The 25,039-nt window shown below is 24.9% G+C and overlaps 2 protein-coding genes and 1 non-coding gene across 3 annotated transcripts; 1 reads left to right on the top strand and 2 right to left on the bottom strand.

Moving 5' to 3' along the window:
* Positions 1–3,502: 3,502 nt before the first annotated feature.
* On the bottom strand, positions 3,503–5,846 carry LOC134833548 (P protein-like). Its single transcript, XM_063847901.1, has 4 exons — positions 5,693–5,846; positions 5,265–5,572; positions 3,630–5,209; positions 3,503–3,572 (listed from the first exon to the last, which is right to left on the bottom strand). Exons 1-4 carry the CDS (start codon positions 5,844–5,846, stop codon positions 3,503–3,505), a joined length of 2,112 nt encoding a protein of 703 aa, XP_063703971.1.
* A 1,378-nt stretch (positions 5,847–7,224) lies between these two features.
* On the bottom strand, positions 7,225–13,347 carry LOC134835872 (acyl-CoA Delta(11) desaturase-like). Its single transcript, XM_063850862.1, has 6 exons — positions 12,899–13,347; positions 10,897–11,027; positions 10,627–10,832; positions 7,867–8,052; positions 7,582–7,805; positions 7,225–7,524 (listed from the first exon to the last, which is right to left on the bottom strand). Exons 1-6 carry the CDS (start codon positions 13,263–13,265, stop codon positions 7,433–7,435), a joined length of 1,206 nt encoding a protein of 401 aa, XP_063706932.1. The 5' UTR covers positions 13,266–13,347; the 3' UTR covers positions 7,225–7,432.
* A 9,646-nt stretch (positions 13,348–22,993) lies between these two features.
* On the top strand, positions 22,994–23,065 carry Trnaq-uug (transfer RNA glutamine (anticodon UUG)). The gene has a single exon. It is a non-coding gene; the product is annotated as a tRNA-Gln (tRNA).
* The last annotated feature ends 1,974 nt before the right edge of the window (positions 23,066–25,039 follow it).

Here is a 25,039-nt window from a genome sequence, read left to right as displayed (position 1 = left end):
TCGAGCGAAAAATAAATACAATTCGTGACACAGACCTTCTCACAAACAACTCCAATAATAATAACAAATCGCCCGCCAGGAAATGCCATTGAGCAATTTTCTCCGTTGTTTTTCAATTTCGTTTAAGGCACTTTCGCGCGCGCACATGACACATTGAATGAAAAGCAATTTCAATTAATTGGCTGCTCTGAATTAAATATGGAACAGCAGCAATAAAATTGAAAAAATCGATAAAATTGTGCGGTGAGTTAGTTACTGCATGTGCAAAGGAATTTTTTTAAAGGTTAGACATGATTGTTGCATTTTTCGATGATTTGTGGAAAATTTTTAAGGTTTTGAAGGAGTTTATTTGATTTTTTTGATGAAAAGTGAAAGAAGGTCAGTGAATTCTTTTGGGCTTTTAATCATTTCCGTCATTCAACGATATTTAGCAAGAACCATAAGGTATTAACTCCCCTAATTTTTGATTGTTTGACCGATAAGCAGTTGTTAAAGGGTCGTTTTGCGACGAAAGTTCACGAATTTTGCCTGAAAATTGATTTTCTTTAATAATTTTAGTATTTTTTGATAAATTTTCATAAAAAATATTTTAATTTTTTTTATTCTCTTAAATATTTTTATTTTTATATTTATATTTTTTTGATATTTTTTCGTGAAAATTTTCAGTTTTAGGTAATTTTAAATAATTTTCGATTTTCTTCGAAAAAAAAAAAAATAAAAAATTCAATAAATTAATTAAAATAAATTAATTTAAAATAAATTAAATTAAAACAAATTAAATCAATCAATTTATTTTAATTTAATTTATTTTTATTAATTTATTGAATTTTTTAATTTTTTTTTTCAAAAAATGTTAAAAATCAAAAATTTTAGATTAAAATAAATTTTAATTTAATTAAAATTTTTTAATAATTTTTTTTTATGGAAAATTTTCCTTTTTTCCATTAAGTCGAACCAAATCTAATCCAAAAAACGACTAAATTTGAATAAATAAATAATTTTTCCCCGTCAGTCGATACCATTTTTTGTTCCAACTCATCTAATTAACGAGTGTGTTGTTGTATTAGAAGCGCTTCATTAAAGCAGGACGAAACACCTCCTCAAGGAATAATGAATGACTGCGATTGACCTGTCCATTCTTCTTTTTTTATGAAAAAATAATTCATTTTTATTGATGTTAATCATGTTCAAGCGAGCCGCGTATGTGTAATAATTGCTGTTGTTGCCGCAAAAGAAAGAACGAAGGTAAACATCGTCGTGCGGAGAAAGGGAATCGATAAATAATGTGTTTGTTCAAAGCATTATTAGCTCAAACTGTGAGAATTATTTGAAATTTAGATGTTTTTCTTTTAAAATTGAACCTTGAAACACGCACGAAATCAAAAGTTTTTGCTATTTTCATAGTTTTTGGGTTATTTGGAGTATTTCACGCACTTCCGAGGTACTTTTTGAGGTTTTTACTTACTTTCTCCCGGGACCATTGTTTTTCCAATCCTCCATTTTCGTTACAATAACCCCCATTTCCGGTGCTTTTTTGGCACTTTTTACTTTTTTCTTTAATTTTATTATTTTCGAGTTCTTGAATTTTAAAAAAAATGGGTCAAAATTTCATTCCCAACTTTTTTTTTTTAATTTTCAATCACTTTCACTTTCGTTCTTTGCCTCCCTTTTGTTGTCTGGTCAACATTTCTGCACGAAAATCGGAAACGCTTGTCTTCGTCTAATTTTAGTTTTTTTTATTCAAATTTGAATTTGACCGGCATAAAAGTAACAAAAAACAGGACTGTACGTGCGAGTGTATGAAAAGCAACTGAAGAAAGGCAAGAAAAAAAACGGCAGTTAGTTAGAAAGTTCTGTGAATGACTCAGTTTTCTGTGCACGAAGTCTGTGAGGGAATGTAAAGCAAAAAGTGTTTATGTGAAAAGTTGGTGCATGGCAAAGGATTTGTGTCCATTTTGTGTGTTCGTGTGCGAATTGTCGTAGATTTGTGTGAAAAATTGTCGCAGTAGCACGAAACTCCCACGGTTTTGTACGACGCGTCGTAGCATGTTGAATATTGAAAACGAAACCGCGATACATGGGTTTCGTTGCTACAATTCATTCGGCGTGTCCTGCTTTAGTTGTTGCGGTTTTGTGAAAATTTTAGAAAAATAATTTTTATGAAAAAAATTTAGAATGAGAGTTAAAAAATTTTTTTGATGGATGGAAAATATCAAAAAAATTTTATAAAATATCAAATTTTAGAGGAATTTATGACAATTTTAAAATATTTTTAATTAAAAAATTTTCATTTGGCAAAATTTTATTAAAAAAAAATAATTTTTTATGATTTTTTTTAATTTTAAGTCAATAATTTGTCATTTTTATTAAAAATTTGACAGCTGTCATATTTTAAATTTTTAAATAGTAATTTTTTTTTGAAGTAATTTTCAGTTCATAAAATCAAATTTCAAAAATCAATTTTTTATGTTTTCTGAAAAAGTTTCAACATTTTTGAATGTCAAAATTTTCTTTAAAAATTTTTCAAAAAAAAATTAAAATTTTTGACAGAAATACAGCTGTCAAAATTTTTTTTTATAATTTAAAATTTTTAAATTTTGAAAAATAAAAATTTTTAAATTTTTTTTTTTAAATGTTAAAAAAATAAATTTAAATTTCATTTTAAATTTTTTAAAAAATTTCGCTAAATTTTGAAATTTTTGACAGCTGTCAAATTTTGAAATGTCAAAATTTTTTTAAACTTTTTTAATAAAATTTTTAAATAACTTTTGCTCAAAAATACAAATTTAATGAATTTTAGAATTTTTTGACAATTCAAATTTTGAAAAAATTTATTTTTTTTAATAAAATTTTTTCGAATTTTAACATTTTTGAATAATTTCTTAACTTAAAATTTTTTTTTTTCATAATGAGCTCAAAAAATGACTTTGACAGATGACAGCTGTCAAAATTTTCTTTAAAACTTAAATTTTTCATAAAAAAATTAAATTTTTGGTTCATTTTTTTCGAAAAAAATAAATTTTTTAGAAAAAATTTCTTAAAAAATAAAATTTCATATAAATTTTGACAGCTGTCAAATTTTAAAATGTCAAAATAAAATTTTTAACCTCACAAAATTAAATTTCGTTCAATTTTCTCGCAAAATCGCAGTAAAAACTACTACTATTCGCTACAAACTACTCACATTACGCCATTCATTTAAAGTTTTGTTGATCGCGTGACTACGACACAGCATTTTTCCTCTTGTTCTTTCGTTATTTCGCCAAGAATTGTATTTATTTTTACTTTTATTGTTTCAAAATATTAATTCTGAATTATATTTATATGACTTGTGGTCCCTTTTTGAAAGGCCCTTTTTTCATATTTGCCGCACGGAATGTTCACTTTACACGAAAAGTGTTGAATAAAGAAATAAAATGACCGTTTATCGCTGCTGGATCGTTCTTGAACCAAATAAATTTCTGGATTTTGGGTTTTTTCAGGTACTTTTATTTCGTATTTTTTACAAATACAGCAAAACTAAGTACAATGTTGTAACTGTTAAGGTAACGAACATCACAGGGAATCCCAATCTATGAAAAAAATTAATAAAAAAATATTTTTTCATTAAAAAATTAAAAAAATCTCACTTCAAAAACTCGATAAATCCAATTTTATATCCTCTTTGATTGGCAAGTCCCGCACAAATTACATTCGCTGATGCTCCTACTAACGTTCCATTTCCTCCGAGACACGGTCCGAATGCTAATGCCCAAATTAAAGGCGGCAAAGGGAGTGAAAGTGTCTGATTTTGTGCTATGGAGACGACAACTTTGACCATCATCGCTGTTACGGGGATACTGTCGATAAAGGCAGAAACAATGCCCGAAACCCACAAAATTATGACAATTGCGAGCGATAATTGGTATTTTTGGGGTACGGAAAGTATCAAATCTCGAGTAATATCGCCGATGAGTCGAATTAAGCCGAGACGATCGACAATTTCCATGATGATGAACATCGAGGCGAAGAAAAGAAGAGTTGCCCATTCAACTTTTGCGAGAATTACATCCATGTCGTCTTTGTTAGAGATGATCAGAAGTAACAAGAGGCCTATTAAAGCACACCAACTGAGAGACAAACGTTGAATTTCAGGCACAGATTCTATTAGGAAGAGGCTGATGACGAAAAAAAGCACAAAAGTGGATTTGTAGAGGAGATTTTTGTCTTTGATCGGGTACATTTGTTGCATTTTCTTCAATTTTTCATCGAAATTTTGATTTTTCTCGGATTTCAACTCGAAAATTCTTTTTTCAAGAATTTCTTTTAATTTTCCTTCATTTAATTTTTTAGCAGCTTCTTCCCAATCTTTGAATTTTTGGAAATTTTCATCATTTTTTGAAGTTTTTCTCAATTTTTCAACATCACGATAAAAAATTCTCAAAAAAATCGCCGTACTTGCGACACAAAAAACGACTCCCGTTCCCATAAACTTCGTAAATTCCATAAAAGACACTCCCCCTTTGACAACATGTTCATTACTCGTAATTATCACGTTCGGCGGATCTCCTACAGGCGTCGTCGTGCCTCCAATATTCGCATGAATGACAATCATCATGAGAATTGGCACCGGATCCAACTCCATTGTCTCACAGAGCGTTATTGTGACGGGCGAAATGAGCAAAGTCGTTGTTACGTTATCCAAAAAGGCGGAAATGATCGTTGTTAGAATGCACAAACTGTGAATTAACGCCCAAATTCGACCTTTTGTCATGCGATACACAAAAACTGCCAAATAATTGAAGATTCCCGTTTCAGTTAGAATTGAAGTGATGATCATCATGCAGAAAAGAAGCAAAATTGTCTCGAAATCGATGTAGGAGATAATTTCGCGCATCGTTGGGCGATCATTGACGACAGCTAAACACGCGATGGCAAGAGCTGAAGACAGCACGGAAGCAAATGTACGATGAACAACCTCCCAAATTATCAATCCGTACAAGAAAATGAGCACAAAAGCGGCTAAAATGATGGAAAATGTTGGATTTCCTAATTGGAGGTCGTAAGAAAGGAAAAATGGAAAGTCAATTTTCATGGAATTTTGAACGAAAATCTCGAGTGATGAATCGGGAACGTGGTTTTTGTGAAGAATTTCGACATCTAATGACTTTTTTATGAGATGCGATCGAGTGTTGTTGAAGTAAATTGTTGAGATTTGTAACTTGTTGTTCTAAAAAAAAATTTTTTTTTTATGAAAAATAATTTTTTTCAAAGAAATTTCTTACCTTAACATCAAAAAATTCCCCAAAAACGTCGAGTTCGAAGCAATTAAGACAAAAATTAGTTGAATTATTGTCAGTTTCGTCACTAAAATATCCTTCAACGATAAATTTCGCTATATTTCCATACAATTCATTATTCGGAAGTAAAATTTTCAAAGTACTTTCAGCTTTTATCGAATACATTTCTCGTTTCAACACTTTTTCTTCCTTCGTTAACAAGAAAATTGCTACTAAAAGCCAAATAATTGCCAAAATTGAACTTTTTGAGTAACTTAAAGCAGATTTCTTTGGTTTTTCTTCCTGTTGAATGTCTGTAACGAACAAAATTTTTAAGTTTTTGGTTCATGAGTTTATTTTTTGATTCATTTTTAGGCGAATGAATGCCCAAATTTATGTTTGCCGACTTTGTTTATGTTAGAAAAATTATTTACCTTCGAGTTTTAATTGGGCCTGTTGATATTCCTCAAAGCAAATGTCATTTCTGATGGATTCAGGTAACGATTTCCATTGAAGAAGATCGTTGTCAGTTATTTCTTGAAGAGAAATTGTCTCGTAATGGGATTCGACGTCGTTGTTTTGTACCATTTTTATTGTTTTTGAGTGATTTTAAGTACTTTTAGATAATTTTTTGTTGAAATTCTTTCATTTTTTGATAACATTTGAAGATAATTTAATAAAAATTGACTTAAAATTAAATTAAAAATAATAGAGAGCACATTTTTTGGTACTTTTAGTTAATTTCTACTCACTAAAAATGAATTTCTTAACAATAAGAAGGCGCACGCGCGCATTCATCCCTCAGCTGTTCCAAAAAAATATTTTTTGAAATTCCCGCTTTTCATTTTTTAACGTTTTTTTATAAGAATTTTTGTAAAAAAAAAATTATTAAAAAAATATTTAAAAATATTTTTAAAATTAAAAAAAATATAAAAAAAAATTTTAAAAAAATAAAAAAATTAAATTTAAAAAAAATAATATCAAAAAAAAAATTAAATTATGAATTTAAAAATTTAAAATGTAAAAAAAATATAAAAAAATGTATTAAAAAAAAATAAAAAAATATTTAAAAAAAAATTTATATTTTTTTAAAAAAAAAATTAAAATATTTAAAAAAATTTTTAAAAAATTTTTTTAATAAGATAAAAATATTAACACTTTTTTTATTTTTTTTTTTTTAAATTTTTTTAATTTTTTTTTTTTAATAATTTTAAATAAAAAAAAAACTGAAAATAAAACATTTAAAAACGAACTAAAAAGTATAAAATAAGAATCAATTTTGTGATTTTTGGTATATAGGCCTATATAAGTAAATAAGTGCATGAAAGTTGAAAATCTAATGATGAGCGTACCTTCTGCGAAAAATTTCATCATGTTTTGACCCTACTTTAAGCCATCTATCTCTTAAAATAAAAAACTTATGACTATGACGGCAAAAAATAGCATGCCAAGACAAAAACTTCATTAAAAATCTTATCATTTGTCAAAATTTCTTTAAAAAAACAACAAATTAATCATGATGAGTCTGTTTTTTATCGTTCTTGACGTCATTCGAGTGCATGTCCAGCTTCTTGCGATCGTTTGTTTCCATCTCTGCAGTCTCATCTATTCTTGTTTTAGCCAAAAATACATCGTTATCTACATTTCCGTTGTTATTGTCTTATGGATTCTCTTAAAAAGCATGGTAAATTTCAAATTTTCATTAAAAAAAAATAAATTCAAAAAATTTTTCGATAGGAATCAACCGAAAGTTCAACGATAAACGTCAGAAATATAGAAAAACTATCAGAAATAAAAGAAGCTATGACCACAAAATCCTCCGAAAACGGCTTTGAAATCCCTTTGGGAGTAATAAACTTGAAAGAAAGCAAATATTCGGTTGCCACACGTCGAAATTTAGCATTTAACGGCGAAGACGACAAAAAAATTAGTAAAAAATAAATTTTCCAATTCGTAAAATGCCCAATTTATTCACAACAAAATTCAAAAATAATTTTTTTTTGTTTATAAATATTTTGATATTTTATAAATTTTTGCAATTCATCTAATTTTTAGTAATTTATTTGAGCAAATGACATTTTTTCATATTTTTTCTTGTTTTATTTTACATAAAAAAATAATATTAATCAATAATTCTAATAACTAAACAGTAAAAACACCACATTCTCTATTTTTTAGTCTTCCTTCGAAACGTTATTGTTCGTTTCCTCTGGATCGGGAACCTCTTCGGGATGGAAATGTCCGTAATGATCATGACTTCCGTCACCTAAAATATTTTTTTTCATTAAAAATCACGAAATTTCATCAAAAAATAAATTTTTACCGTATTTTTCGACAGTTCTTCGAACCATATCCTTTGTCGGTTGCTTCAAATCGTACGCCCATCCGATCCAGGCGAAGAAATCAATGAACATTGTCGTGATATTGACTTTATAATCTCCCAATTCAGCCGCTTTGTAATCCCATGGGAAGACATGATGATAATTGTGCCATCCTTCGCCCATCGCGAAAATCGCAACTGTCACATTTTCGACGGGATTGATGCGTCTTAATGCAAAAAATTTTATTTTAACATCGAAATTCATGAAAAAAATATTTTTTTACTCACTTGTCATAAGATCTGAATCCCCACAAATGTGCGACACTGTTAACGGACCACGTAAAGTTCAATCCAAAGACGTAACGAACGATCGCTTGCGAGATGAAGGCCCAGAACCAAGTTTCGCCCCATCCGTAAACAGCAACGGCGCATGGAAGGTAGAACGCGAGCAGAAGTTTCAACGGAATAAAGTATCTAGAAAGAACGAAAAAAAATATTTTTGTTAAAATTTGATGATTTTGTAAATATTTCGTGTTGGTAACCTCATTTTACGTGTGAGTCATTGCAAAATTTCAGTTTCCGTATACTTTTTAATCGTTATTGAAAGAATATTATGGTTTGTTGTTTTAATTGTTTCAGCCAAGTTGTGCGACTTGAAAGTTAATCAAGGTGCTTTGAAGCAAAAATTAACGTTTTGAACGTTTTTTGTTACTTTGACAAACGTTTTGATTTATTTTTTTTTTCCGATTTGTGAATTTTTTAGCAAAAAATTTAATATTATTGTGAAGAGTTTATGGAAAGTTTGCACTTTTCGTATTTTTTACATTGAAAAAAAACAACTTTCTTTACAAGATTTTTTACTTTCATAAAAAAATTCATTCGTTTTTTATACAAATTTGATCTTTTGAGTGAACAAAAATATTTTTAAATTATAAATTTAAATGTAAGAGAGTAATAATTCTTAATAAAAGACATTTTTTCGCTTGAAATTTCAATTCTAATAATAATTTTAAATTATTTTATGGATTAATTGTTTCAAATTTTAAGGAGTGTATTGCCCTTTACGGTAATAAAATTCTTGCATGCGTAATAAGATTATCAAAAATTATTATTCTTAACAGAAATTTACTTTTTTTTTTAAAGAAATCTTATTTTCAAGATGCAATATTGTTTATTTTTGATCATTTTAATTTATTTTTTTTTTATTAAAAAATTTTTAATTTTTTTCATTAAAATTAATTTTAAATTTTCTAATCTTTTTTAGAATTTTAAAAATAATTTGAAAATTTAAAAAATTAAAATTTTATAAAAATTTTTTATCTTTTAAAATACCGAGAATGAAAAAAAAATTCAGTAAAATAAAAAATTACTTCAAGGTTAAATTTTGTTCATAAAATGAAATTTTTTGTATAAATTTTTCACTTTGATAATTATATGAAGACATTTTTTGTTCAAACTTTCAACAAAATATTAATTTTTTATTGCAAAAAATCTTCAAATAATTACAAAATTAAATTAAATTAATTTAAATTTAAAATCAATAATTTTTTAAACTTTTTAGACATTTTAGAAAAATCAACAAAAATTATGTTTATGAAGAAAAATTATTTTAAAAAAAAATATTTTCAATACAAATTTTTCTTAAATTTTTTGTACTTTATTATTAAAAAAAAATAAATTAAAAAATAAAATAAAAAAAATTTAATAAAATTAAAAATTAAATAAAAAATATTTTAAAAATAATTTTTTTTTCATGCAATTTTTAATTTTTTTTTTTAAACTTGGGCTTGTCAAGAAATTTTTTGAAATAAAAAAAAAATAAATTTTCAATAAAAAATAAAAAAAACTCTTGACAAGCCCAAGTTTAAATTTCTTTTTTTAAAATCGCATAAAAAAATTTTTTTTAAAGATTAAAAAAAATTTTTTTTTAAATAATTTTTATTTAATTACATTTAATTATTTTATTTAATTAATTTTTATTTAATTTAATTTTTTTGAAATAAAAACAATAATTTTTTTTTAAATTTAAAAAAAAACTCTTAAAAAGCCCAAGTTTAAAAAATTTTTTTAAAAATTGTATCAAAAAAAAATTTTTTTAAAATAAATTATTAATTTTTAATTTAATTTAATTTTTAATTTTGTTTAAATTTATTTTTTTTTTTCAATAATTTTTTTTAAGTTTGTTTTTTTTTAAATAATTTTTCTTCATAAAAAATAATTTTTAATAAATTTTTCGCCTTTACTCTCAATAAAAACTTTCATTTATGCCAAAATCATGACCTCCAAAGGTCTTTCTAAAAATTCATTATCTATTTCTGCGTAACTAAATTTCTTACAGCATCTCTTCATTGAACAACAACTTCAAAGTCTGTCGTTTCCGATGCGAGACGCCGCGTAATTAAGTCACAATCTTGTGTTAAATATATTCATTTACGGTCCATAACATACTTTACACACACATACCCAGCTTTTTTGGGAGACCTAATTTTGTTACAAATGTTCATAACATTCACAAAAAAAAAATAACACACAAAAATATTAAAATATAACAAAAAAAAACATTCATGTGCAGAAAAAAAACTATTATGCAATTTTTTTTGGTAAATTTTTTTTTTCGTCTATGATTTGTGCCTGTTTGTCTGTGTTTTAGTAGGTGAACTCGTAGATTTATGAATTTTGAAAGCAAAACGGTTTGCGGTCAGCTTTGTGTGATCTCTAACACGTAACTTTCGAACACCTTACAAAAAAAAACTCGTTTCGTATTGCCAAACGCATTTTTTTGTCGTTAGATATCTTCGGTAATCGTCAATTTTTTGATCGAATTGCACGCACACGAGACGCATTGCTCAATAATTGAATTTATCTCATGGTCAATGCCATCATCGGATGTCGTCTTTCTTTTCGCTATACAATTTTTCTGTAATTTATGTGATTATATGGCGTTTCACTTGAGAACGCAGCCCTTGAACAGCGTTTGTCTTTGAATTTTCTGCTAATTTTTTCGATTTTTCTTCGCATACGTGACAAAAAACACGAAATTTTACTCACTTTTGATGGAATTGGATGACGGGATCTGCCAAAATGTCACTCAAGTCGATGGAATTGCCCTTTTTGATGACTTCCGGATGCTTGTACAACATGAGCCAGCCGACATGTGCAAAGAAAAAGCCCCGATTTGAGTTGTGTGGATCCGCATCTGTCTCCGAATACTTATGATGAATTCTGTGATCGCGAATCCAATCGTATAAACTGTTCTGTGGGACGAAAAAAATAAATTTTTTCAAAAAATTCTTTGAAAAATTAATATTTTTGACTTACTTGACCACTAACACAATAACACAACATAAGAATAATTCTAAGAGGTAATTTGGCTTTGTATGCTTTGTGGCTCCATAATCTGTGTGCGCCGCCTGTGACGCCAAATCCTCCGATTATTCCAGTTACGAAACCTGAAAATGAAGAATAAACAAAAATTGACGTCACAAGAATATTAAAAAATGCAAATAAGCGATAAAACTTATGAAAATTGGGAATTGTGACGCAATTCAAACGTATGTGAAATCTATAGGTATCGACATTTGTTACAAAACAACAACAAATTTTTTCGGTAAACACGTTTTTGAGACGCATTTGACCAAAAATTGAATTAATTTTTGTGGATTTGTCCTTCAAGCCCTTTGCTGATACCCTCGATTTATGAAAGATTTAATTTGAGGAAATGATTTTTTTTTAATTTTAGATTCTTCTGGATGTGAATTTTTAATTTTTTTTATTATAAAATGCTTTAATTTTAATTAATTTTGATAAAATTTTTGATTTTGAGGTCAAATTGCTCGAAAACGAACAAATTTTTTTTTTAATTTGAAGAATTTATTTAAAAAAAAGTTTATATTTATTTAAAATAAATTTAAAAAATTAACTTCTTATTATAAAAAAAATATTTAAAAAAAATGGAAAAATTAATTAATTCACGTCTCACATTTAAAAAATTATTTTTAAGCAAAAAAAAAAAAATATGAAGAAAATTTTTATTAATTAATATCTCAAATTTAAAAAATTATTTAAAAACAATTAATTGCCTAAAAATATTTTATTAAAAAAAAAAATTAAAAAATTATTAGAAATTATTTTTAGGCAAAAAAAAATTAAAAAAATTTAATTAATTAATATCTCAAATTTAAAAAATTTTTTAAAAAAATATAAAAAAAAAATTAATTGTCTAAAATTATTTTGTTTAAAAAAATTTGATTAATTAATGTCTCAAATTTAAAAATTTTTTTTTTTTTCATAAAAAATTATTAAATAAAATTAATTGCCTAAAAATATTTTGTTTTTAAGAAAAAAAAGTCTCAAATTAATTTTTTTTTTTATAAAAAAATTAAGTAAAAAATATTTAAGAAAAAAAGCAATATAAAAAAATTGATTAATTAACGTATCAAAATTAAAAAAATATATTTTTTTATAAAAAAAAAATTAAATAAAATTAATCGTCTAAAAATGTGTCGAACTTATAAAAAATATATTTTATATCTTTTAAAACTTGTTTCTTTTTAATAAAAAAAAAGTTTTACGATGTTTTAAAGTTTTTTTCTAAAAAAAATCCTTTTATTATATAAACATTAATTTGGAACATTTTATAAATAAAAAAGTTATAAAATAGACCGCAATTAAAAATTTCTTTAAAAAGTATGTCAAATAATTTTTTTTGTATAAAAAATTGCTCTGAAAGCAGTTTCAAATAAGTTTTAAAAAATTTTTGCCTCAAAATATTAAAAAAAATTTTAAAATTAACTTTCTTAAATAATTTAATGAAAAAAAGTTCTTTTTAAATAAAATCTTTCCATTTCAGGTCATTGTCTCTTAAATTTTAGAAACACGCAAAACAAAATTTTATCATTAGAAAACAACAAACTCGTTTTTTTACCCGAAATTTGAATATACTTCACATTGATAAATCTTTTATCTCCCGATTCCGGTTCTTGTGTGCGCAATTTCTTTCTCTCGATTGCCAAGGACAACTAATGCCAAAAAATATTCTACGTACATTCAAATCTGACTAATCTTTTACGTCAAAGCAGGTGTTTGTTACCGCAAAAAAATTGTTTTTATGGGAAATTCTGTTGGATTTTTTTTTCAATCGAGTAGCTTGCCTTGATTTGACGAAATTTGACTCATTTGATTCATTTTACGTTACAAGGCTTGTCCGTATTTAACAAAAACATGTAAATGAATCAATAAAATTGCCTATCCATTGTTGTTACATCATCGAAAAATTTCGCTTTTTCGATCGAAGGCGAAAAATTAAAAAAAAATTCCTTACCCCAAATGCCCGTTTGCCACATCGTAACGTTCCACGGGTTCTTTAAGACCATGAAAAGGAAGTAAAAGTGCAGGGCGAAAATCGAAATTGTATTTTGCCATTTGATCGGCTGCAAAAATCGTATTCCGAGATATTTGTCGAGAAAGTGTGTCGCTAAAAGTCCGAGTTTACTTTGACTTCGATAGGATTTGGGCACGTAATTATCACTTGTTTTGTCCTCGTATTCGGGTTTTTCGCCATTTTTCACGACATACGAGTTATTTGAGAGCCCGAAACTTTTCGTCGTGCCATTGGCGGCTTGCACAGCCTTAATTTCGTGCGATTTTCCGTTGACCATTGTGATGGGCGAAAGTGCAGCAGGAATCATGACACTCGGCGGAGTGCAAAAAAAAAAAAATAAAATCCGAAATAAAAATTGCTTCTGCGAAAAAATTTACTTATTGACGGAACTAAAGTTAGACGAAGACTAAAAGAAAATTTGATATGCAAAAATTTGTTTTAAAGTTTCGCGATTCCCCTTCCTCTTTGCGACTCGTAGGACGACGACTTGCTGATCATGCACAATTTATTATAAAAAATCGCGTTTTATTCAAATTCAGAATTTGTTTCTCCTCTCTCGCTCTCTCGGTTTTTTTATTTTATTTTATTTTTTGACCAAAAAATGATTTTTTGGAGTGTCGCATTATTGTTGTAAAAAACGAGAAACCTGTTTTCTAATGAAAATAAGCACATGTGTGTTGGATTTTTGTGTGAAGAAGAAGGTTATTTCTGTATTTATTAATAAAAATGTGTGTCTGGTATCGTAAAATTGGGTTATCAAATGTTGTCTTTTGTATTATATGACGGCGGCATGTAAGGAAATGTTACGAAGGAAGTGAAAAAATGCAAATAATTTTATTGATAACCCATATTTTTTGTGAGTTAATGCAAAAAAAAATTGAGATAAAGTGCAATAAAACGTCACGGTTAAGGGGTTTCAGGGAGAAAATTTTAATTTTTAATTAGTTTTCCTGTTAGATAATTAATGAAAAAAAAAAATTTTTTTTTGTATATTTGAAGATTTTTGATTTTGGATGAAAAATCAAAGAAAAAAATTAATTCAATAAATAAATATTGAATTTAAATTTAATAAATAAATAAAATAATTAAAAAATATATTAAATTAAATTTAATTAAAATAAATAATTAAATAAAATTATTAAATTAATTAAAATTAAATTAAATAATTAAATAAATTAATTAAATTAATTAAAATTAAAATAATTAAATAATTTAATTAAATTAAATAAATTTAAAAAAATTGTTTGAATCATTTAATTAAATTAATAATTGATTAAAAATTTAATTTTTTAACAGTAATTTAATTTTTTTAATTTTTTTAAGACTTTAAGAATAAAATAAATAAATTTTAAATTTTAAATATATTAAATTTAAATTTATTAAAAAAAATTATTTAAACTAAATAAAATTAAATAAATTTAATAAATTAATTAAAAATTATTTTTTTAACATTTTGAATTTTAAAATAAAATAAATAAATATTTAAATTTAATTTTAAATGAATATAATGTTTTTTAATAAATTATCGAAGTAACACAAAAAAAATGTTCATCCTATGAATTTTTGTAAATATATTTTGTATCGACTCGATCATGACTAATATCTCCCATCTTTTAAAATTTGTCACTTTGCGTCATTTTTCTTTTTTTGCAAAATATTTTTGCCTAATTTTTGGCGTTTAAAAAAAGATGAAAAATTGAAGTTTTTGTAAAATAATTTTTTTGTAAAAATAAAAAAAAATAATTCACGAATTTATCATTTAATGATTAAATGCTTGACGACAAGTTAAAAAAAAAATTAATAAAAAAAATCTGAATGAATTTTTTTTTAATTTATACAAAAAACAAGTTTCTTTCTGGAAAGTTTTAAAAAAATTCTAAATGATCAAAACGAGACTATATTTCATTTTTTTTATTATTCTTAAAACGTCATTTGATCTTCAGTCAAAGCTTCATTAACGATATCGGAAATTCACACATTTGGCATAAAATTTACATTTTTTTATTGTATAATTTTGTTTTAAAATCTTTTTCAACCGGATAAAAATGCTGTTCAGTCATTTGCATGTATCTTTTGTGCTCACAAACGAAATCGGAAGTGATATTATGTAAAACTGAAGAAAAAGTAGACCAAGTTCAAGGTTTGAAAATCATTACCGGTTAGTTAATTATAATTTTTGATATCTGATTTTGGATTTTTTTTGTATTTCGACTCGTTAGATGAAGAATTATCAAAAAATGACGTCAACTAAAAACTAAACACAAAAAGATGGAAGGTCAGTCACTCATCCATCCATGCAGTTGTCGTCTTCGACAAAATTTATCGACACTGTTATTAACTGAATTCGTCGTTAGAAAATTATTTTGGCAATGAAGTTCGATTTAAAGTTGTTTTTACGTTGTAAATTTATAAAAAAGTCTTGTAAGCAAAAAAAAAATTAATTTTATCGAAAAAATTTGCTTACCGTCGATTAATTAAAAGTTGAATGATTCTTCGAACGAAACTTTTAATTTTTAATTTTTTTTTTCTAATTTGATGAATTTATTTCTGCTCGTGAATTGTCGCGTCAATGTCAAGCCCTTGATATTCCTTTCAAATTTTGATCAAATGCGTTTGGCACCTAATCTCAATTAATTTGCCGAAAATAAAAACAAGACAAAAATTATATTTATCGCTAGCGTTGACCTTAAAACTTCACTCTGTCCTGTCGTAATATTAATAATTGAATGAAACTCGTATTTATTAAATTTTATTTCGTTATTTATTGTACACGGAGTTACTCATTGTGAGATGCGAAATGGAAAATCAAACAAAAAATGACGAAATTCGATGATTTTTGTACTTGTTTCTTTTGAATTATTAAATTTCTTAAAATTTCGTATTTTATATTAAAAATGTCAATATTTTTTTTTTAATTGACAAAAACTGGGCAAAAATTTGCTTAAAATATAAGAATTAAAAATTTTAAAAAATATAAAAAAAAATATTTAAATCAAAAATATTATTTTAAAATTATTAAAATATCAAAATTAAAATAAAAACTTTAAATAAATGAAAGAAAAAAATTTTAAATAAAAAATATTGTTTTAAAATTATTAAAATTTTAAAATTAAAGTAGAAATATTTAAAAAAAAATATTTAAATAAAAAATATTATTTTAAAATTATTAAAAAATCAAAATTAAAATAAAAATTTAAAAAAAATAAAAAAAAAAATATTTTAGAAAATAATAAATTTTTTTTTTCTTTTTAAAGACAGTTAAAAATTTTTAAAATAATTAATTTTCAACTTAAAATTATTTTTAAAATTTTTTTATATTTGAAAAAATATAAGATTTTTCACAAAACCTTAAAATTTCTTCAAAAAAATTAAAAATAATTCAAAAAATCATCTAAATCCTTTAATTTTTTTCAAGTTTAACCGAACCAAAGATATTTTTTTATAATTTCGACCAATAACAAATATTACAACATCCGAATTTCGTAAAAAAAATGCACCGGCACAAAAAAGCCATGACTCGTAATAATTTTGTGTGTGTGTGTAAAATTTACTTTTAAATCAATTTTTTTTGTACACTTTCTCATCTCGCACTCTTGAATTGCTACTTGAACGTATGTAAATAAGCGGCAACTGTACTTTCGGGGTATCTAATCACTTCATTCATTGAATGTCGGTCATGTAATGCCTTTTTTGTGGCTTGCATAGAAAATTGTTTGTACAAGGTCTGCTGCGAGATGATTTATGTAATAAAATTTAATTGTTTTTCAATCGTAGACATTGGTGCGCGAAGTAGTTTTTTTCGTAAAATATTGTAAATTAGCACTTTTTGTGGATTTTTTTGTACAATTAATTGTAAAAAATTGTGATTCATCATCGAAACTTTCATTTTTTGTTGCACTTTTGACCGCTTTGACGGGTTAATAAGTTCATAAGTTAGCAATTGTTCACTTAATTAAATAAATTTTTTTCATGTTTAACAATTTGAGCGTAATTTGTATTAGATAATTAATTTTTTTGCGACTTTTATTGTTACGTTTTTGAAAAATTGCTTTGAATTCGCAGACACTACGTCAGAAAGTCTCGAAAAGTTGTTAAAAAAAATTAAAAATTCAAGTTTTTTTTTTTGGTTTGAAGACAAATCCGCAAAAGGTGACTTTAAACCATATGATAAATGTCGAAAATTCTACAAAACAGGTTTAAAATGAACAAAATTCTAACACGATGAATAGTTTTTTATACTAAAAATTTCGATTTTGACTCACCCCAAAGAACTGTGAGGAGTTTAACCTCAAAAACGGGAAACGCCATCATCACATAAAGTGCGACAACGTGCAGCAGAACGATCGAAATCACGTTATTCCATTTGATGGGCTGCGAAAAGGTAATTCCGCACACTTCGAGGCATTTTGTCATGAATCGACTGACGAGCGATTGCGATCTGTAGGACTTTGGGATGTAATCACTGCTCGTTTTGTCTTCCGTATATTCCTTTTGTACGACAATTTTGGCGGGCAGTACGCCATTTTTCACTTTTTTCACGACCGTCGTTTGATAATTGCCGTTCTGATCGATGCCGCCGAGCACTTTTTCCTCGCAAACGTTTTCATTTTCTATCAGATTTTTAATCATTTTGATTTTTTTTCTGTTTGTCTCTTATTTTTTATTATTTAGTTCTTATTTAATTTGCCATATAAATAAAATAAAAATTTATCACAATTGTTTTTAATTATTTTTTTTTTTTGGAGAGCTCCAAAAATATCCAAGTGTTCGATCAAACGACTATTCACAAACTGTGCCTTCAATAAGTCAACATCACAAACATAAGACACAAAAATTAAAGTTACTACTTCCCCACTTTTTTTTGAAAAGAAACAGATTTTCGGCTGTATGGGTTGCTTTGTACGAAGGCTGTGTGTTGGCTCGTTCATTCGCAGTCGTTGGTCATTGTTGCATTGTAAGACAAATATTAATATTTTTTTTCTTCAAATGTAAACATAAACTAAGTTTTGACGATGCAAAATTAAGTCACGTTGACATTTTGTTACATTTTACTGAACTTTTTTTTTATGTAATGATAAGAAATTTGTTGGTTTTATTGAAAAAAAATTTTTAACGGTCAATTTTTGAATTGACATTTACGAAATTTGTGTCAAAATTTTATAAGAAATTTTATTTTAAATTTAAAAAAATTTTATTAAAAAATTATAAAATTTTAATTTTCTTCAAAATTTTTTTTTTAAATGTTGCATTTTTTAAAAATAATGTTTATGTTTTGAAAAAAAATTAAAATTTTATAATTTTTTTATTAAAAAATTTAATTTAAATTTAAAAAAAGAATTATTTATTTTAAATATTAATTTATTTGATTTAATTTAATTAATTTTCTTCAAAAAAAATTTTTTGAATTTTAATTTTTTATAAAAAAATTATTTTTTTTTTAAATTGAAATTTTTATCATTTTTAATTTATCATAAATAATTTTTCACAAATTAATTTTTTTTAATTAAAGTTTGACTTTTTTAATTTTTTTTATTTAAATTTTTTAATTAAAATTTTTAATTTTTCTTCAAAAAAAATTTAATTTTTATTCTAAAATTTTTAATTTTTCATTCAAAAATTTTTTTAATAAAAAATTTTTTTTCAAATAATTTTTCAAAACAATTTTTTCAAAAATAAATTTTTCATAAATAATTTTTTTTTTTAAAGTTTGAATTTTTTCTTTAAAAAAAAATTTTTTTAAAAAATTTTTTTTTTAATAAAATTTTAATTTTTCTTCAAAAATTTTTTTTTTATTTTTTAATTTTCCATCAAAAATTTATTTTTTTTTCACAAAATTGTGTCGTAATTTCAATCTCGCTGTGACATATTTTTTAAAAATATCCCTGAAGTCCTTCATTAAGCGACCTATAATAAAAAAATTGTTATTAGAAAGGCAAACGGTAGTATTTTTCAACCAATTATCTAATTTAAAGTTACAATTCAAGGCAATTAGGTGCAAGTTACAACCATTTTTTGCTCTCAAGAAAGGTCCAAATCCATTTCAAATGACATTCAATCACGTTTTCAAACCATGTCTGCACCAAAAATTACCCGTGCGTCAGATTTGTTTTCGTCGAATATTGAACAGGTTAAAATAATTAATAAATCTAAAATTTAATTGTCGACAATCAAAACACATTTCAAGGTTAAAACAATGAAGTCGAGATAATTCTTAGATTTTTTCTTCAAAAAAAAAAAAAAAAAAAAGTTCAAAAACCCGTTTGAAAAGGGCATCAACTGGTTTTAATTTAAGGGCATGTAGGATTTGCATCACAAAAAACGACGCATTGAAGGTCTCCTCTCTGTCTAATTAAAAATTTCAAGTAAAACCGAATGAATGATCACATTTAATAAATTTTTTAGTTTTTTTTTGCCGACACCGATGTGTTAAATTTCTTGTGATGTGTATTAATTAACAATAACACGTAATGAAAACAAGCGATTGTTTTGAAATTGAATATCGCTGACGACGTGCAATCAATCAACTCTTCATACATTTTTGACATACTTTTGCTTCTTTTTGCGAATTTTGTTCTGTCTTCAATGCAGAAATTATTGAAAAAATTTGTTTTTATTTAAAATCATTGAATTTGATTTTTTTTTTATTGAATTTTATTAAAATTAAATTTTTTGATAAGAATTCGAGTTACAAAAAAATAAAAAATGAACAACCGACAAAAAATGTAAATAAATCCGGAAGATGTTCATGCATTTGGTCACATCGTATACAGATCGTAAAAGAAGTCGTCTTTTTATGTAAATTTTACCGAAAACCTTACTACCTGTTTTTTTATTTTTATTTTTGAAACCAGAAATGATTCACAAAAAAAGAAAAATTTAGTTAGTTACATTGAAATATTCTTAAAAAATCTCTTTTTATAAAATAGGAAAATTTTTTAAATATTTAATTATAATTTTTTAAAAAAATGAATGAAAATTATATTTTTTAATAATTTATTTTAATTAATTTTAATTTAATTAATTTTTATTAATTAATTAAATATTTTCGACTAAAAAACTTTTTAAAGCAAAACAAAAAAAAATTATTAAAATTTTCAATTTTAGATTAAAACTTTCACTTTTAGATTAAAATTTTAAATTTTTATGAAGAAAAAATAATTTAAAATTTTCAACGGTCATTTTTTGAATTGACATTTACAAATTTTAAATTCTAAAATCTTTAAAAAAAAATTTTTTTTACAAAATTTTTACTTTTTATCGTAAAAAATTTCCTTTTTTTCATCATAAGAAAAACAATAAAATTAAAGAAAATTTAAAAACTAAAAAAAATAAAAATTAAAGAAATTTTTTTTTTATAAGACTCCAAAATTTTCTCATTTTAATTCCTTTTCAATATCCAATTAAGCTTTTGATTCAATGCACCATGCGAAAAGTTTCGCAAAAATAATATTTGCTAATTGCCTCTTTCATGCGACTTCATTTTGTAACAGCAACACTCAAAAGAATAAGAAAAAAAATCAGCAAATGAAGTTGTGTTTGTCTAAAATATTAATAATGATAATAATAAGTGACAAATATTTACACAACAAAAGATCTTCTTCTTCTTCTTGAGCGACACTTCTTGTTCATTTTTTCATCACCCGACATTGTGAATGTTAAAAATTAAGAGCAGCATGATGATTAGATGATGAAGAAGTGTATTAACGAAAATTCAATGCCATCAATAATGCTTTGTTACGTAGCGAGATTTGTTGATACATTTGGTATAAAATTATTTTTGTAAATTTTAGTTTGGTTTTTTAAGAACCTGTTTAGAAATATTTTTATCTTTTATTGTCAAGTTCGAGGTTTTGAACTCGTTCAGGAATTTTAATATTCTTATTTTTTTTATTTTTGTGAAACGTCACAATAATTTATGGAAAAATTTTCATTTTTTTACATATTGGTTGATTTTTCTGACAAATTAATTTTTTTTTAAATCATAGTTTTAAAAATTAATAAAACTTTATTTTTTTTTCTTTTATTTTTGCTGAAATTTTTTTTTTTAAAATAATAAAAAATAATTAAAAATTTAAAAAAAAAATTCAATTAAAATTAATTATTGAAAAATATAATTTTTACTTAATTTTGAAACAATTATTGTTGAATTTGACAAAAAAATTTTTTTTTAAATTTCAAACTTTTTTTGTTATATTTTTAAGAATTATTTAAAATCTTAAAATTTTATTATTTTTTTTTGTCATAAAACTTTCCTTTGAAATTTCTTCAATAAAACATTTGCTTCATAAAATCCTATTTAATAAAAAACCAGTCGTTAACATCAAACAAAATCGCCATTTCCGCTAATTCAAGATTTTCCGCACGAGCTCCTTTGACCTATGCAATGAACATAACTTTTATTCCATTTAACGAAGTTTTACTGTAACTATTTGAACAACTTACGATGACTTCGAGTCTAAGTAAATACTAAAAAAAAAAATCATTAAAAAAATTAGTACATAAAATATTCATTATTTAACAATTTTTTTCGCATTGTTTCATGACTCACATGATCAATAAATAAACAATCGGCCCGAAAAATTGTAGGTCTTTCAAATATTTGTTGTTCTATTAATTCACTTTTTTTTGTGTAATTTTTGCTTATTTTGCACCGAACGTCGTTAACACACATTACTTTTACGATGTAATTAATGCACATGTATCGTTCCTTTGTTTAATGATAAAAATCTTTTTTCGGCACAAAATCTGTCGTCTTTGGAATCACATAAAATCGCAAAACACCGGCATGAATCATGCGTTGATCCGAAGATTAAGATAAGATTGATTGATTTAACGGCATCTTACTTTTGGGAGCTTAGTTGCTTCTTCTTGTCTATTTTTGCTTGTAAGGTTAATAAAAAGATAGAAAAAGCGCCGAAACCTACGTCAACAAGAAACAACACAAAACATAATATTTAAAGAGAACAAAATCAATAAACGTAGGTCGTAACTTTATCGTTTTCTCAGATTTTCGTCTTTTTTTAGGAAGGCGCAATTTCAAATTTTATCTCTTTTCTCTAAATTTTGACAGTTTAAAAATTTGAAAATCGCTTTTTTGCTAATTCAGACAGAAAATGATAAATTTTTTAAAATTTTTGATAAAAACTTGCTCAAACTCGTAATTTTTTTTGGAAAATTTAAGATAAAAAATTGTAAATGTCAATTCAAATTTTGACAGTTTAAAAATTTGAAAATCGCTTTTTGCTAATTCAAATTGAAAATAATAATTTTTTATTAATTTTTAATGAAAAATAATTCAAATTCGTCAATTTTTTGATAAATTAAAAAAAAATTGGTAGATGTCAATTCAAATTTTGACAGTTTAAAAATTTGTAAATCGCTTTTTCGCTAATTCAAACAGAAAATAATAATTTTTTATTATTTCTTATTGGAAACAATTTTCCATATTACTTCGCCCTAAAATGTTTTGTTATTAAAAAAAAATAGTTGTCTCACGTTCCACGACAATAACAAAAAAATAAACAAAATAACGAAGAAAAACAATAAGTACATATTTGAAATGAACGAAATGAAGAGGAATAACACTAAAAATAATCTAAATTGAACTTAGCTCGTTTATATTTATTCACATAACGACGACTAAACTATCGATTTCATCATAATCATCATTTGTTTTACTATCTGCCTCGCTTTTTGTACGTGATACGGTTCGAACGAAAAGCGTGGATGTCATCTTGCGACAAACAAACAAATTTTTTACGTCACACGAGACACTATAAAATTAAATTTTAATGGAAATTTTTGTTTATTTTGAGTTTTTCTTCGGATTTGGGCGTCAAAAGTGACAGAATTTTACATTTCTTGTCATTTTTTGTCGTGCGTTGTGAAAAATAAGTCAACTATGACACGTTGCAGTTGATATCTGTTACCTGTGCATTTATTAACATAAATGAATAAAATATTGTTAAAATAGTAAAATAAAAAATGAGATCAGTGAGAGCTTCATATGAGACGTTGGCGAAAGTAACGTTATGTGGTTCTATAGTATAATGGTTAGTACATTGGACTTTGAATCCAAAAATCCCAGTTCGATCCTGGGTAGAACCTGAATAACTTTTTTGATTTTTTTAATTTTATTAAATTTTTTGAAGAAAATTTGAAATTTGATGAATTTTCTTAATTTTTTTTGAACCAAAATTATGGAAAAAATTTTCTTTGAATCAAAAAATTTCTTTTCATTTTTAATTTATTTTAATTAAAAAATAAAATTGACGGATTTTTTTCATTAAAATTAATTTTTTTTTAATTTAATTTTTCAAAAAAAAAAAAAAATAAAAAAAAAAAAAAAAACACAAAATTTAATTAAATTAATTTTTTTAAATTTAATTTTTTTTAAAATTAAAAAAAATAAAATTTTTTTTTTTTTTAAATAATATGATGAATTTTTTCATCCAAAATTAAGAAGAAATTTTCCTTTGAATCAAACAAATCTCCTGAAGTAACTTTTTTTTTATTGTTAATTTGATTTTTATTCATGACCGCGAATCGCTGCGAGGAAAAAATAAAGTAATAAAAGGACATTCCCAAATATTTTTGACGTTCGGCAGTGCCGTTATAAGAAAAATTTCTTAAAAATTAATCAAAAATAAAAAAAAAACTAAAATAAAAATAAAATAAAAAAAAAAATAAAAAAATAAAAATAAAAAAAAAAAAATTTAAAATAAAAAAAAAATAAAATAAAAAAATAAAAATTTAAAATAAAAAAAAAATAAAATAAAAAATTTAAAAAAAAAAATAAAAAAAATTTAAAATAATTTTTTTTTCCAATTAATCCAAACCAAGCAAAAAATTATTTTTTTTCAATTAATCCAAACCAAGCAAAAAATCCTACCAAAAATCCAGAAAAAAAAACGTTAATCCGCTCCTGCATCCTTGTCCAGTTGTTTACAAAGTTTCCATTGTCTCCGATTTCCTTTGAATCGAGAGAGAGAGAGAGAAAAGAAAATAAAAAAAACGTGATGCAATAAAATTGTGTGAAATCATCGCAAAAATATTGTCTCCTCTCTTTTTTTTTTGCTTTTCGTGTGTATGTCGTCTTTCTACGAACCGTTGCGGGAAAATGAGGTCAAATAATTTGATCACAATTTAAAAAAGAGGAGATTCTTCTGTTATAAATATTTTTTATCTGAATTTTATTGTCCCAACGTTATTTACTATTTTTTTTTTCATTTCTCCATTCGTTGCTCGTGCGCTCGTTCGCCCGAAAGAGAATTGAATGTCGTCTCTGTAAATAAATTTATTACACTTTTTCTGTGAATGATCGCCGGTTGGTTGTTTACTTGTGATAATTATTGTTTTTATTTTTTTTGGAAAAGCCACACACATGCGGCGCGGCACGAAAATTATTATTATTATTGGATGCCCGATAAATGGTGCGAATGATGAATCTCAAGGTATATTAATTATTATTTTTCTTTTTTGAGAGGGGAAAATTTATGAGTGCCATTAATATTTTTTCGCAGAAATTATCTTGTTCAACAAGAATTTAGTGAGTGTTATTTTCGGATGTGTGAATGATATTTATTTGCTTCGTCATTTTTTTCTCGATAAATTCCCTTATTTGTTTCTATTTTTAAACAAAATTCAATTACGGTTGATTGTTTACTCGGTTTTGACCTCTCTTATCACCCACATTCGCTTTTCCGTGTCAACATTTCATTCAGAAGCGTAAAATTTCATTCATAAAATTCTTACCTGAAGCTACCTGAACGAGTGTGAGTGACGTCATTGATGCAAAAGAATCGCGCGTGAAATCAAGAAGCAAGACATGCGCATTGAATTAGACCGGTAGATCATTTATTATATTTATGAAGCTGGCGGCAATTTGAGTTTTCCATTTTATTATGATTTGAACCTTGAAAAGTGCTTGTTCATTAGAAAAATGCAATGAGGAAAAATGTTACATTTTATTGTATTTTTCAAATATAACTTGAGGTAATAAAATATTTTCACATTTTCTTGTTAGAAAAACAAATATTAAATTTATCTAAAATTGCTTTAAAAAAAAATCTTAAAATTAGT

Source organism: Culicoides brevitarsis, chromosome 3 (genome assembly GCF_036172545.1).
Source record: "Culicoides brevitarsis isolate CSIRO-B50_1 chromosome 3, AGI_CSIRO_Cbre_v1, whole genome shotgun sequence".
In the NCBI taxonomy this organism is placed as follows: Eukaryota; Metazoa; Arthropoda; class Insecta; order Diptera; family Ceratopogonidae; genus Culicoides; species Culicoides brevitarsis.
Note: the sequence above shows the minus strand (reverse complement) of the source record. Positions and strands in the feature narration are given on the sequence as shown.